This window comes from Agelaius phoeniceus, chromosome 2 (assembly GCF_051311805.1).
Source record: "Agelaius phoeniceus isolate bAgePho1 chromosome 2, bAgePho1.hap1, whole genome shotgun sequence".
Classification (NCBI taxonomy): Eukaryota; Metazoa; Chordata; class Aves; order Passeriformes; family Icteridae; genus Agelaius; species Agelaius phoeniceus.
In genome coordinates this window covers 4568771-4584846 of record NC_135266.1, presented here as the reverse complement: position 1 = coordinate 4584846, position 16076 = coordinate 4568771, and the positions used below count along the sequence as shown (strand labels likewise).

The window sequence follows — 16076 nt, the reverse complement described above, 5'->3', positions numbered from 1 at the left end:
TTTATTTTTTCTTCCCCCCAGAAACGAGTCTCTCTCCCAACTCACACCCTATAGCAGACAAAACCAGGTGTGTGAAGCAATCCTGGAGCTCACATAAACCAGCTGCAGCTGAACTCATGTTCTGCTCTAAGCATTGAGTTTTAAGGAAAATTTGCACTAATTACAGAGTAATAACAGTAATCTAGAGGTGTAGAAAAAAAAAATCACCTGTAAATAAGCGTTGACAGGCTTTAAATGGCTTGAGAAGACAAAGGAAAAGTGTGACAGTCTTTTAAGAGGTGTAGGGGTGCCACAGAGGCCCCCAGGGAGCCAAACCTTTCAGAAGGAAGGGATTGCATGGAAGCCAAGAGGTGCCTTCATCAGCCACCAACCCTTATGCACAAGCAGAGTTAGTGCTGACTGAGAGCAGCAGAAATCCTCCCAAATCTGAGCGAGGAAAATCTGTATATCTGCTGTGCTTACACCACACACATTCTTGAATGGAAAGATAATAAGTGCCTAGACAAATGGAGGATGAACAAAACCCCCACACTCCGAAATTCAAGGAGTGCATGAGGCATCAGCTATTTGCACTCAAGTGCACACAAAGCTCTTGTTAAATCCAAAAGCCTGTTTCCACCTGTTAGTAGGTGTAAGGGAACTAAATTAATCAATTTCCTGGTAATTACAGCACGGCACTGATGAGACAGGGAGGCTGTAAGCCAAATGCCACTGGGAGCAACTCTCACATTTAACTGCAAGCCTCGAGAGGAATCCCAGTGCCCACGCAGCCTGGGTTTAGAGACAGCCTAAGTCTAAGCCCTGTGTCCTAAATTAGCAGGAGTCTCATCCAGAGCTCACCCCTCCCTCCCTGGAGAACAGGGTGACTTAAGGTGCTGGAGACACAGATATTAATTCAATAATTCCTAAATAATTCCCATAGCTAAAAAAGAGCTTAACTCTTGCAGATGTGCTTGTGAGTGGCATCACCCATTCCACAGGCTCCTTGTCAGCATAAAACTCTTTCTCACTTGGAAACCAGAGAGAGTCACTGTCAGAACCCAGGACATTCCTCTGGCTGCCCTGGATGGCTGAGACCCTGGCAGGGACTCAGAGACCCTGGCACGGAGTCAAAGACACCTGTGCCTTTGATTTTTACCCATGGAAACAATTACCAACCTTGTGTGAGGATTTACAAGCCACAAGGGTTTGAGCAGAATGACAGTGAATTTATCACAGGGTGAAAAAGTAGAATTTTGGGGATTTAGAATGGGGGCTCAAGAGGCAAGAGGGAGGAATCTGGGCGTGTCCTCTCCTTCTTCTTCTCCTTGTCCTCCATTGTCACAGACATCTCTTATGGAAAATCCTTTCCTTAGGATTTTTTCTCCTGAGAAGCTGAGAGGCCTCAGGAACAAAATGTAAACAATGATTATCTGCTGCTGTGGAATGCAACAGGTGCATCTGGGATTGGTCTCATGTGGTTGTTTCTAATTAATGGCCAATCACAGTCCAGCTGGCTCAGACTCTCTGTCTGAGCCACAAACCTTTGTTATCATTCCTTCCCATTCTATTCTTAGCTAGCCTTCTGATGAAATCCTTTCTTCTACTCTTTTAGTATAGTTTTAATGTAATATATATCATAAAATAATAAATCAGCCTTCTGAAACATGGAGTCAGATCCTCATCTCTTCCCTCAACCTAAGACCCCTGTGAACACCACCACACTCCATCTTCTGCTGTGATGGTGACACTTTTGGATTGGTTTAGGGTAGAGACAAACTGTCTAACATAGGTGATGGGTATTGGGAAATTATTGTAAATCAAGTACACATAGTTTTTTTAGTATAAAAAGCCAACACCACCCCAAGGGCAGGGACTGTGCCACAACCCAACCTGCTGGACAGACCTCAGCAGGTCAGAGAAAGAATGTGATAGATAAGAGAAAATAAACAACCTTGAGAACCAGAGCTGAGGAATCTCAACTTCTTCTTCAGTCTCTGGGCTGGGAAAAAAGAGACTTTAATACCTCGGGAGCCATTTCAGCAACACGAGACCGGAGATGTCACCACCACCACCACCACAGAGTGTCACCACCACAGGGCAGACCTGCTGGGCACTGTCCAGCAGGATTTTGAGCTCTTTGGGACACCAGATGGAGCTAAGGATGCTGTGGGAGGACCTGAGGAGGGGGAGAGCCTCCAGCTCCACAGTAAACAGGGCACTGTCTGAGGTTAAATGTCTCTGTGGCTCTTCTGCTCACCAGCACTACTTAGGGTGTGATCTTTCTATAAAGTATAATCATGTCAAAGAATTTTAAAGGTTGGGCTTTTTTAAGAGAGTCACAAAAAAAAAAGGAGAAATCATGCTATCATGCTACTACATTACCTTTCAGAATACAATATAAAGGAGGGTTTTTGCCTTTTTTTTTTCCTTGGGTTAAGGAAATGAAATCAGTAAGCCTACATTAATGTATTATACCCAGTGAATGATTACAGTTAGAAGCTGCATTCAGTTCAGAATTTCAATTTTCCGAGGCTTTTGCTCTCCAAAATTAGCTTCCGATTTATTTTGTCAGGTCATTCTTTTCTTTTCCTCTATTGCTCATTAGACTCAGTGAAACTGCTGTCAAATAAAAAAAAAAAAAAAGCATTTTTAACTCTTCTTCTCTACCTAGCTTCAGAAGTCCTACAGTTAAAAATAAAAAAAAAAAAAAGAAGAAAAGAAAAAAGGTTGTTTTGAAACTAAATCAACTGCAGTAAAACCAAAACAGCTTTACACATATGCACAGAGTCAAGCCATGCTAGGCAAACTCAAGAAGGCTTGAAGTGACTAATTATTAAACCTTCCTCACCCTGTAGGTGAGTCACTGCCCATGTTTACTGTGCCATCTGGAAATAACAAAATTCATCAGGGGAATGAAGCCCATTCCTTATGCTCTTGAGCTTAGGCTAGGAGGCATCCCTAGCCTCATGAGCACTGCTGGTTTTTTGTGATCTCCCTTCTGCCAAAGACAGCACAATCCCCTTGCCCTTCAGCAGCAGGCAGAAACCCTGCAGGAGAGGTTCAGTCCCACTCCTGTCTTCCAACCTTTTTTCAAAAGGCCTCCCTCATACCAAAGATCTGAACTTCAAAGTCAATTTTAAACAAGATCCTGGCTTTCAAATGGCATTAGAGATGTGAAACCAAGGGCCAAAGCTGCTCCTTCAGTACTTAAGAAGGTTTTTTGTTTTGGTTTGGTTTTTAGGGATGTTATTTACAAGAACATGGGGAATGGCTTCAAACTGGAAGAGAGTTGAGTTAGATGGGACATTAGGGAAAACTCCCCTGGGAGGATAGAAGGGCCCTGGCACAGGGTGCCCAGAGCAGCTGTGGCTGCCCCTGGATCCCTGGCAGTGCCCAAGGCCAGGTTGGACACTGGGGCTTGGAGCAGCCTGGGACAGTGGGAGGTGTCCCTGCCATGGCAGGGGGTTGGAACAAGATGATCTTGAAGTTCTCTTCTGACCCAAGCCTTTCAATAATTCTTTGATTTGAAGGTAATGAGTAACAATGAAAAAATGCCACATTTTGGAGGCAAATAGAAAGAAAATGAGACTTGCAGGACAGCAGTGAGAAAAATTAACTTTTTCAGAAGGCTGCATGCCAGGTCTGACCTCTCACCTCTCCTCCCCGCTTCACCTCACTCTTGTAGTGACACGATTCTTTCCAGTCTTTTTTCCCCCCTGTCAAGATGTTAGTTTTGGAGATGAGTGTTTGTTAGCAAAGGTTTTTCAGAGCCTGGAGAGCTGTGAGGAGGAGAGGTGAAAGCAGGACAGCCCTGACTCATCAAGTCTATCCCTTCTCCCTGGAATGAGCTTTTCCCAGCAGCGCTTCCATCCCCACTCTGTGGGGCACCACTCATTAGAGCATCCTCCTTGCTGCACTTGCTGCCTGCTTTCAGGAATTCCTCCTCATGCTTTTTTTTGGTGCTCCTCTTCAAGGACACTGAATGCTTAGAGACATTTTCCAGTCTGTTCTCCCAAAATGTTCCAACAAACCCAAAGTGCAGAAGTTTTCCCTGGGTTTTCTCTATCTGCTCACCACAACAGCGAAGCAACCAACCTTGCCAAAACATGGAAGTCGGTGGATATGATGGCATGGAACATAGATTGCTGATTAAGACAAGTTCAGGGCTCTGAAAGCAGCCTGTTCCTCCTGGAGGCCAGGAAAGTACAGCCAATGCCATGGTCACCCAATGAGATCCCTGGATTAGCTGGGATAATTGGGTATGGGGAGGTAAATAAACAAGCACACACCTTGGAAATCCAGCTATGAGCTCCCTGTACTTCAAGGCATGGCCTCTGCTATAAAAATGCCATGACTTATTCCTCAGGCCTGGTTTGCAGCACTGCCAGACTTTATTTAACACGAGATCTGGGTTGTGTCAGCCTGAAAAGCCAATCCCACCCTCCTGAACTGCCTCTTCCTCACCTGTCACAGCAGCTCCCACCTCTTTCCTGCCTTTCTGCCCAGAAACTGGCACCATCCCACACTCTCACACACCTGCTGGGCTGGCAGGATGGGAAAGGGACATGACTGGATCTGCCAGGGCAGGCGAGGGAAGGGAAGGAGGGAAAGATCAGGATAAAACCCACAGGTTCATCTGTGTCAGGCACAAAGACTGGAATTTGCTTATTGTGATCGTGTTTCCAGCTAGGAAAGTTGTGCCACACCTATGGGGAAGGCCAGGCAGCCTCCAAGTGCTCTGTGCCATCTTTGGTGGTCACAGGAATGGGCACAGGGAGTCCCAGGTCCCAGAGCACAAACAAGGTGATGCAACTCCAGTGGTTTTATTTCCCTGGCAATTAATGAAGGGAATACAACAGATGGAAGGCTCCCCATTGCACCTGACCTATTTAGGATATTGCCATGCAGAGTTTGATTGTCATCATGGGTGTTCCTTGGAATTATACAAGGGAGTTCAAAGGCACAAACAGAAATCAGCTTTATGCTCCACATTAGCAGGAAGGACTATTTGATTGGGGGGGGGGAGGGAAATAAAGAAAAAAAAAAAAAGAAGCTGTTAACCAATGTCATAATGATGTGTTTGATTAATTAAAAATAAGAATCATGCTTTTTATTCATATTTGTTCTAATGTTTCTACTTAAAATTTGGCAGGACAATTTAAAAGGCAGTTTTGATTCTCAAGTGAAATATGATATACTTTAAAAAAAAATTCTCTTTTTTGAAAGCAACACTGTTAGAGAACAGCAGCACTGTTCCTCCCCTGCTATTGGAGTAGTTTATTTCTCTCTCTCCTTCTCAGACATTCATACTTTGCTCTTTCCCCTGGCTAATACTGGAGAGGCAGCAGCTCTGGGAAATGAACCAGCTTTGCCCGTGGCTCATACATCATTACAATTGTTAACCAAGTTCCACTATAAAAATCTTGATTACACAGGAGAACACAGAGGCATGCAGGAACACAGCTTCATTTCCAGATACCAGATTGAGTTTGTAGGGCAGGAAGTTAAAAGACTTTGTTGTGCTCTCGGGTTGATAAAGTCTGCCAGGGCACGCCATAACAGCAGCTCCCCACAACCCATTCCTCCACACAGCAACAATTCCAGTGCAGGAATAAGCTTCCTTCTGCTCTGGCCAGGGCTTACATCCCACTGTGTGATGATGGATGTGTGATAGGAGCTGGAATTGGATGGTCTGGAAGATCCTTTTCAACCCAAACCGTTCTATTCACACCACTGGAGCTGATGGTGCTCAGGGCACTGGAATTGTGGAATTTTGCCCGCTGGCAGCTTCAAATGCTGTTGTGCAAAGCTGCCACGGAGAAAAGCTCCCAAACCTGGACAAAAAGCTGCATCTGGTCACTTGCCAATGACCAAAGGTCATTCAAGGTAAACCTGAAGGCTCAGCAGAGTGCAAATGGAAGTTAATTTTAGCTGGAACATGTAGCACACAGCAGCGTTCATAACCACAGCTCCTGAGAAATTCTGTGGACTCTCCCCATCCCCCACATGGTTTATCTCAGCGGTTCAAATGCAAAAATCTGGTGCTTTGGATCATGTGAAATGTTTGTGTTATTCCCTGAAGGACTTTGCTTCTGAGAAGTAATGAGGAGATTATTCTCTGACAGTTAAGCTGAAGCACTGTGACTGCATCAGATGTTACACTGCCCCAGCAGCTCCCAGACTTTTGGGAAGTGTGGCCACCTTTGAACTCCTCTGTCTTATTTGCAACCCAAGAGTGGCTGAGAAGAAAAATGAATGAATTAAATAAAAATCTCTTTAGTCAGAGAAAAGGTAGAATTGATGAATTATTTTTCTGACATCATGCCTCACGCTTCACTCTTTCCTGTAGCAGACATCTACCAGGCAGCACAGTGAATAAAAGCACTTTCCAAGCCATGCTTAAGCAGCACAGTAATACTGCCCTGAACAGCTCAAGCTGCTGTGGAGTGTGCTCTGGCTTGAATCCTGGAATCATGGAATGGTTTGGGTTGGGAGGGACCTTAAAAATCATTTCATTCCAACCCCCTGCCATGGGTAGGGAACCTTCCACCAGACCAGGCTGCTAAAAGCCCTGTCCAACCTGGCCTTGAAAAGATGCCACAACTGTTAATTTGTTATACTGCAGACACTGACAGTCAAGGTTTCTGTATCAACAGGTATCATAGTGGAATTCTGGAAGTAAAGTTTCCATTTGCATAGATAAAAAAAGTGAGGGAAAAACCTCCCTCGGGATTTCACAAAGTCACAATTTTGAAAACAGATCCAAATCCCGCAGTCAAAACAAAACACTCCAGTATTTTGTTTTTTATACCAGAACTATCACTGGCAATGGCATTCTTCAAATTCTTTTCTTCCCAAATTCCACGATAAAATGTTCAAGTTGGCACATGCAGGACGCAAGCTCCCATATGATGACAAAGCAGGTAAGCCTTTTGTTCCTGTAGAAACCCCAAATCCTGATCTTTTCTGGTGTGAAGCTTCTTATGGAAGCAAAGTAGGAAGCAGAAGAGCCTGGGTGGTGAAAAAATTCTCACATCTGGCCTTGACCTGAGCCTGAGCACTGGGTGGGCTCCCAGGTGCTCTGCTGAGAGCCACTCTCACAGGCAGATCCACTCACAAATATCAAGGAATTATCTGAGAGATGGCTGACAAAAGCATCCAATTATTTTTCCCCTGTAAAATGGCAGGAGCTGGCCTTTAATCCCTCCCTCGAGTGGAAAGGTGACTCTCAGTTCTTGAGTTTGTCATGTCGTTTTCTTAAAAGCAAAAATGCCAGTTTTGGATCCCTAAGGATGGATTCTTCTCTGTATTTAGGGAGGAGAAGCTTACCAAGTGTTGCTGCAGCCTTAATACCTTTCCTCTTTTAAAATAAGGCCAGACTAAGATGTGAGACCAGCATTTTCCCTGAACACATTGCAATCTAGTTTAATAGCAGTTTTTGCTAGTAAATAGGTACAAAAATAAGCCAACCATAAAGCTAAATAAAATCAACTAATTTTAGTACTCACAAGCTGAGCAAAGAGGACGAAAATCTACAAGTAATTTGTTTTTCACAATATCAAATTATTAGTAAGCAGTGGTGAGGGGAAAAAAGGATTGCAGAGTGCAATTACTGTCTTAACAGATTCCCTTCAAAAGGGCCTAATTATGACACATTAATTGTATTCAGTGAATTGTAATTTTCACTTGAATAAGATCTTTTTTCCCCATCTAGCTTGTTTTCCTCAACTTCCGTCCCCATGACACCCCACAGGTTTCATCTGTTAGAGAAGGACTCTTAAAAAAAAAAAAAATCTAGAACATTCATCCCCAGCTGCCCTTTCTGTAAAATACTCTTAGACATAAAAAAGGCAGCGAGAACAGTGGGAAAGAGGCAAAATGAAGAATGAGGAAAGAACTCTGAGGGTGGAGTGAGACCAGGGGGAAAAAGGTGCTATTTTATCAGCCTTTGGCAAAAGAGGGAGCAAACATTGACTCTGGCCCGAGGCTTTCTGAAGGCTCCAGGGCTGACTTTGCTACGTGGCTGCTCTGGGATGTGCACGGCCAAAAATCTCTCAGAGAGCCACACCTGGGGCAAGGCTGCTGAACTGGCTGGGCCTGTGGGCAGCAGAATTGCTCTCAGCCTAAGGAGGAGAAGTTTTCAGAGCTCCTTGGTGAGGCTCTTCAGGCGATGCCATCTCAGGACTTCTGCTAATCAGAGTGACCCTGAAATGTGTTAGAAAATCTCTTTTCCCGGCCTGGCAGTCAAAGAAGGAGTCAGAACTCTTCTATTCTCATTATCAAAGTTGTTTATTGTTTCTTATCGATAAAATTCTTTCTCTGGCCTGCCAAGGCCCGCTCAGCACCACGCAACTACAGCATCATCAAGCTCCCAAATCCAGAGGATTTCCCCATGCACCCCACAGATCCCTCGGGGTGTTGCTGCCAGCCCATCTCAGGCCACTCTGCTGCCAGCCAGGTCAGAGATCACCAGCAGCCAGACATGTGCCACAACAGCTCCAGTCTGCACCAACCCCACAGCTTTGATTTGGCTGTGCTGGCACCTGCTTGGCACAGGAGGGATGCAGCAGCCTGGCATTGTTGGAACCCAGGAAATCCCTCTGGCTGCCCTGGAGGACTCCAGACCCTGCCCAGGGGGCTCAGAGACTTTGGCACAGATCCCAAGACCCCTGTGCCTTTGATTTTAACCCATGGAGCAAATTACCACCTGAAGAATGAAGAATTACAAGTCAAGAGAGTTTAAGTAGAATAATAGTTAGTTTTTCACAGGGTGAAAAACAGATTTTTGAGGTTTTTAGAATGGGGGCTCGGAGTCCCAGGATGGAGGAATTGAGTGTGCCCTGTCCTTCCTCTTTCTTCTTCCTAGCTTCCATGTTCAGGGTGATGGTGGCACTTTTGGATTGGTTTAGAGTAGAAGTTCACTGTCTAACATAGGTGATAGGTATTGGAAAGTAATTGTAAATATTGTACACGTAGATTTTAGTATAAAAAGGTAACGCTGCCCTGGGGGCAGGCAGAGTGCCTGGACTATCTTGCTGAGTGGACCTCAGCTGGACAGGAGAAAGAGTTTTACAGATAAGATATAATAAACAACCTTGAGAGAGAGAACTGAAGAGCTCTGACTCCTTCTTCAAGTGCCAGGCTGGGAAAAGAGACTTTCTAATGGATCTCGGGGTCACTGTGAGCAGCAGAAACCCCGAGACCCCAGTGAGCCGTGTCCCACCAGCCCAGCTCCTCAGCACCACGGCCCAGTCTTGCAGAGAGCTGTGATGGAGGCACAGGCAGAAAGGAAAGTAAGATCCATCTGGGCTGCTTTAAGTGCTTTGAAGGGCACTGAGCTGATGGATACAATTTCAGGTGTAAAAGTGACCTTAGAACGTGTTCTGTGTTTGCTTCACCAGCTTGGATCTACAGAGCAAACCCAGGCTGGAAAGCAAGAAGACGTAGGACAGGCCTGTCAATAGCAGGAAAAAACACTTCCTTCTTTAAGGCAGCTGAGAGCTGCCTCCTTTGCTTTGAAGATTTGATCTCGAGCCCTAATCTGTGCTGAAATAGAAGCAACAAGTTCCTTCACTTATTTACACAAGTTGTTTGTATGATGAAATCTGTATTTTACAGCCAGTAGGAAAAGGGGCAGAGAGGTCTGTCTGACTCCCACTGGAGAGGCACATGTGAGAGCCATTGTAGCAGCTTCCTTTTTCAAACAGAGCTGTACTTGACAATGACCAGACAGCACTTCAGGTCAGACTCGTTTCACTTACACTGAGTGAGAACATTTCAAAAATTATAATATGTGGGGGCAATGTAATAGCTAAGGTGGCCTCACATACTCGAAGTCGTAAGTGCTCTTCAAGGAAATGTAGACCTCTGCAAGGTGTAGTAGCTTTTAAATCTATCTTGCCAGATGCAATCCCTAGAGCTCACAGTCCTCTGGTTAGAGAGGGGAGAAAAAGGGAAAAAAAAAAAAAACCACAAGAAAAACCCAAATAAGAAAAGAAAGATTTCTTCCTTAATAATCCAAATGACACAAACACATGGAAATTCCACATGGGCCGTCTTTCGTCCACTGTTTCATTTCCATCTCATTTCTACTTCAAATCCCAACCAATTTACACTTTGTTCAGGGAAAACAGTTATTTGCATGGCCTCTACTTTCCTCTTTCCAGATTTAACTGATGCTTTTTCCTTGATAAGGAGTGAAATGCAAAGTGGTAAAAAATGTGAGCCTGGCACCTCTTTACACCACCCCTGCTCCTCACAACAGCTCTTCTGCCCTGACACACCAGAATCTGAATTCAGGATTGCCTCAAGCAGAGCCCCTGGATAATAAAGCTTCCATCAGTTCTCTGAGGAGGAGAAAGGTCCTTTAAAGGAACAATTAGTGGGGCTCTAATCCCTAACTCTGGGAGAGAAGAGCATCCTGAGGAATGACCATGGTGGGCCTCTTCCACTGAGTGTAAGCAGCACTCATATTTTGGGTTATTTTATAGTACAGCCTCTACTACTCCCACACAGCCTCTTTTGCCAGGGCTAATTTTGGATGGAAGAAGGTGCTAGAATGCTAATTTGTAAAGGCAGGGGCTTTTTGGTTAACCCAAACCTGGTATGTTTGCTTGCTTGTCTTGGGTCAAAAACACATCACAGCCCACCAGGCCACAGCTGTTCACTGGATTAGTCCTGAATTACAACTCCCAGGTCTTTATTTTGCAGGTATCCAATAACAACAACCACCAAAATAGACTCAAATCACCATTTAAAAACAGGAATATTTTTGCATTTCAATACTATTTCCACTAGACAGATCTGGAGGGATTTTGACACTGCCACCTCAAAACACTCCAACGCACCACAGAAATTGCCTTTGCTTCTCAGGCTTTTGTTTCTTCAGCTTTCATAAAGAACTCAAAAAAAAAAAAAATACAAAAGACCTTAGTAATTACTAAAAAAAAGAAAAAAAAAAAGACAGACTTGAGATGCAACCTGCCTTCTGATAATTGAACAAAGAAAGATCGCATTTTAAAACTCCTTGTGTCTAGAAAGACAGTGAGACCCTTTTCAGCAAAATTAAGAAAGTGGAGCTGAGCTTGTTGGGCAATAGCACAGCATCAGAAATCAGACTACAAGAGCAGCTGAATCTTTCCTCACATCTTCATTCCTTTCAACACTCAGGGAATGAGAGCTACCACCAATTAAGGAATAATGGCTGCAAGTTCAGAACTTGTTAATGTGTGTGTACATCACCCTCAAAACATGAAGCCATAAATTCTGACTCCATGACACACTAGAGGTATTTAATACATATCCTTCTTTATCATTCCTCTCTTTAATAGCTGGAAGAAATGGAAGGGAAGATAACCTCCCACCAATTATGTAGGAACTGAAGTTTGTGTTTTGCAGCAGGGGCCGTTAGACCCAACATCCACATTGACCTTAAAACTTAGGAGCAAGTTTATAGAAGGGGTTTTTGCTCACCCCATGCACAGAACATTCTGCCATTAGGATAAACAGCAGATTTAAAAGCCTCTTCATGAACAGAATGAAGAACTGACACTGAAAGAAAGGAGCTGTGGCATTCAGAGCACAAGTTGGATCCCTCTGTGGTTAATGAGACTGGAGCTCTCAGGGGCCATGTGCCTGTTCTCTCTTTCACAGAGAAGTTGCAGGATTAAAATTTACCTGTTCTCAATAAAAACACAGCTTGGATATGCAGTGGGATCAGGAGGACCCTTGAACCACCACCTTGTACAAGAGGCTAGATGAGGCAATGGTACTGTCCCTGCAAACATTTAATGCAGTCCAGATGGACTTCGAGAAAGCTGTGAAAAACATGAGGTTTTTTAAGGAGTTTGACTATTCTTTTGGTCAAAAGCTTGTAGGAGAAACAAAATTAATATGAAGAGAACTGCAGTGAAGATAGCAAAAAACCCTAAATGATCTTAGATTCAGTTTCTCACAGTTCTTATAATCTCAGGGTAGGCAAAATAATAAAAGATAGAGCAAAGGAATTCCACTGGATTATTTAAAGAAATAGCTAAGAACACTGCACACAATTCATATTGGGCTCTTGCCACCTCTTACTTAAATCTGGAACTGGAAGAAGTGCACCTATGCAGACAGGTATAAAGCCCATAATCCATCAGGAGTAGGACACATCATTATACATCCATGAAATAAGGGACAAATACATCACACCCTTCAATACAACAGACTGCTCTCACCTTTCACATAATTCTTAAGTAGGTCTATATATGAATGAATAAGAATTAGTGGGAGTAATAACACTTGACACCAACCTGGTAACTGGTCTGGAGATCTGATAGGATTAGGAAGGATACTGTATCATAAAACTGGAAATGATCAGATACACTTTGGCTGCAAACACTTGCAAAACTGGATTGACTGCATTGAAGTTTCCTGTCTTGGAAATAAAATAAATTTTGACTTCACACAGCTGCTCTATTTTTGTACCGTCAGAACAAGTGTTTCAGAACTGCCATTGTGAATCGCAGCTCTGTGCTCTGTTTATCTGCTATATGACAAATCAGAATTGGAACGAAAGCCAAAAAGTATGCCTTAAATGACCTGAAAAATGAAATTCTGTCATAGTAGCTTCCTTCCAAGAACAGGAATTAAAAAAGGAAAATTTCTAAAAATGCAGCTGAGCAGTAAAGCAAGTCCTGTAGTGCTGAAGCCTTTCACAAATGTTCATTCCCCGTTCTGGCACAGCAGCTTCCAACACTTGACGCACACGCTCCCGAAGCCACTGGGCACCAACACTGCTGTAACCACCACATCAAACCTGCTTTCTCTTCCCACAGCCTGCTCCTTGCTCGTGGTCCACCAGTGCCCTGGGAGCATTTCCCCATCTCTTTGCTCCCGTGCAGAGCAGCAGCTGTGCCGTGCACCTTTCTGCTCCGCGAGAGCGCAGCCGCGCTGCTCCGGCGCTCCTCGCTGCCAGCATCCTCCTTCCTCCTTGGCAAAGTGTCAGGGCAGCTCCCAGGGCAGCTCCCTGGCACAGGCCTGGCTCAGGCAGGCAGCTGGGAAGCCCCAGGTTGGAGGGGTGCAAGAGCAGAGCAAGGTGTCCAAGCATCACTTTGCAGCGCGGCTGCTGACGTGAAGCGAAGTCAGGCTGGGAGGAGCATTTAAATCAGGAAAAGATTTTCCTTTCCTACACCATCATGCACAGCCCACTCCCAACTCCAGCAACCACTTGCCCAAGGAGCTTAACACAATCCAACGCTTGGCACTATCCAGACACTTGCTTTTAGTAGCAGCATGTGAAGCGTTCAAGTACCAACAGTAGCAGCTTTGTGGCTTTATACTACTCGTTGCAAAGCAGAAAAAACAGCAAGTACATTTGTGATCTTTAAGTCTTCTGATTTCAGGCAGGGAACGAGATAACAAATTCATCCTCATCAAAAGTACAGAATAAATTCTAACTGCACTCCACTGAGTCATTACACACCAAGATCTGGTTGGGGAAACAGAAGCATTTATAATCTTACAACCTCAGTGGGTCTACTTGTGAATAAAACCTCACTTGTGCTAAACCAGTGGTAGTCTTTAAAATAACTAACTTTGCAAGAAGTCAGAACTAGTTCAAAGTAGTAAAAGCTTTGCAATCAGATTCAAAGCATGGGTTTTTTATGTGGAAAAAAATAAAAATCAGAGGCAAGTCTAGCTGAAACCTTCCATCACCTGTAATACAAGTGATACGAGCTGTTAAGCATAAGTGAACCCTGTGGGTGTACTGAGGGCAGCACATTTCTCCCTCTTAGGCCTCCAGTCATATTATGAAAGGCTTGTCACATTTTTCCCTTCTCCATTTCTTCCCATTTCAGAATCCCCCTAGACATGTAAGGAGATAATATGCTTGAGAGCCACTTTTCCTACCTGAAGTTATTTTTTTTCATCTAGGACATGCTGAATTGGGTGATTAGTCCAATCAAATCTGGTGCCTCGATTCTGGCAGAAGCCAATATTGAATGTTTGAATGTTCCCTGGAGTTATGAAGCACACACCACACCACACTAACAGAACTAGTCAAATATGCATCACTCAACACAGAGGAAAAATTATTTCATGGCCTCCATGGCTACTGGGCCACACCTTGATATGTCAAACCTAGTTACTTTTTTTTTTTTTTAATCTCTATTTATTGATCATAAAACAATGCCAGCCTTTCTCAACGCATGCATTGATCCCAGTGTGATACCTTTTGATTAGAGAGATGATGTGGCCAATCCCCTTACACTCAAGGGGCAAAAAAAGAAAGAGCTCCCAGACATCCAAAAATGCAATGACGGCTGAACACTCCCCATTGGCCGCGCATTTTGGCATTCATTGGTTTTTTATTACGTAGGGGAGTTAAGCAGAAGAATAAAGATTTTTTTCTTTCCTGTCTACACTGGGAACCTCAGGACCTAAACTCCTGAAGCAAACACAAAGTTCTGAAGGAAAGCCCTGAGGGCTCTCAGGAAATTAATCCCCACTCAGCTGACTAGTCATCCCACCAGCAGCCCAGCACCGCTCCTCTTGGGATCTCATGACACAGATGAAAGAGCAACGGCAAAAAAAACCCCCAAAAAACAAAAACCAACCAAAAAAAAGCCAACCCCCCCCCCCCAAAAAAAAAAAAACAAACCAAAAAAAAACCCCCAAAAGACCCCCCAAAAAACAAAACAACACCAAAAAAATCAACAACTCGAAACAAACTTCAGCCACACTGGTGGAGGCAGAGAGGGAAGATTCAAGGCAACACGGTTTATCTAAAAACAATATTCAGAACGCACAGGTTCTTTGCCCCGTTAATGAGCAGCACTCGCATTCCCGACAGAAGGGGCTGGTTGCGTCCAGCCATCACTTAGTTTAGCAGGAAGATGCCGAGTGATTCTCCCGGGAGCACCGGGAAGAGCTACCAGAACACCCAATCACGACGCAGAGCAGCTTAAAAAAGCAAAGAATAACCAAAAAAGCATCTTCTGTCTCTAAAACACGGTCAGTTCGACTGGCAGAGCAACTCGCTTCGGATCCAAGCGCCGCGACACAGCCTACAAGAAACCCTGGGGACCAGACCCGCGGATTTCCCGAGCAGGGGCAGGACAGGGCAGCCGGGGGATGCTTCTCTCCTTTCTCCCCTCCCTGCGGGTCCGCGGAAAGTCGCTGCTGCTGCTCCCCCGCGCCGGGCACCGGCCCCGTCTCCCGGCAAGGGAGGGCGAGAAAGGGGAAGGGAGGAGGCGCCAGCGCCGAGCACCGGGACAAAGTTGCGTTGGAGCCGGGGGGGTGGGGGCCGAGTCGCTGCCACCCCGGAGAAGTTCGGCCCCCTCCTGCCCATCCCTCCCGGCGCCCCCAGCCCGCAGCCCCCGGCCCGCTCCTACCGCCTGCGGCGGGGTCCCGATCAGCATCTCCAGGTAGTAACCGCGGCCGGAGTCTCCCTGGAGGTTCTCCACCATGGCTAAAAAGTTGAGGGTGCCGCCGGGATCCGAGGCCAAGGCCAAGCCGTCCGCAGCGCCCGGGGCATCCTGCTGCCGGCTGCCGCTCGCCGGCCGCAGCACCACCGGGGCGGGCGGGGAGCCGGCGGGGGCGGCGGGGTGGGACACGCGGAGCGGGAGGGAGAACAGTGCCCTGCAGAGCCCCGCGGTGCCGGCCAGCAGCAGCAGCAGCAATCCGGGAGCCGCCAGCGGCGTCCCCATCCCGGGAGCCGGGAGTCGCTTCCCAAGTGCGGCGGCTCCGGCCGGAGGCAGCCTGGCTGCCAGACTGGAGCAGCCGAGGGAGGGGGAGGAGGAGGAGGAGGAGGAGGAGGAGGAAGAAGAAGGGAGCGGCTTACCCACGCCCCGGCTCCATCTCCCCCTCCCCCGAAGCGAGCTCCTCCTCGCGTTTCTCCCGCACGGCCCCCGGGCAGCCGGAGCGCTCGGAGCTCCGGGGGCCGTGCGGGGAAAGTTGCTCCGACCCAGCGCCCACGGGAGAAACTTCCCGGCTCGGCTCGGCCCTGCCCTGCTAAGGGAGCGGATGGCAAGGCGGGGAGAAAAGTTTCCGAAAGCCCTGAAGGGAGAGCGGCGGAGCGGGGAGCGGCTCCGGTCCCCTCCCGGTAGCCG

General features: G+C 46.1%; 1 protein-coding gene across 1 annotated transcript in view; it reads right to left on the bottom strand.

The window, feature by feature from the left end:
- BACE2 (beta-secretase 2) overlaps positions 1-15809 on the bottom strand; it is a 51240-nt gene extending 35431 nt beyond the window's left edge. The window contains exon 1 of the mRNA XM_054655089.2: positions 15360-15809. Coding sequence (XP_054511064.1) covers positions 15360-15674 — 315 coding nt within the window. The 5' untranslated portion in view covers positions 15675-15809. The remainder of the gene's footprint in view (positions 1-15359) is intronic.
- Between the last annotated feature and the right edge of the window lie 267 nt (positions 15810-16076).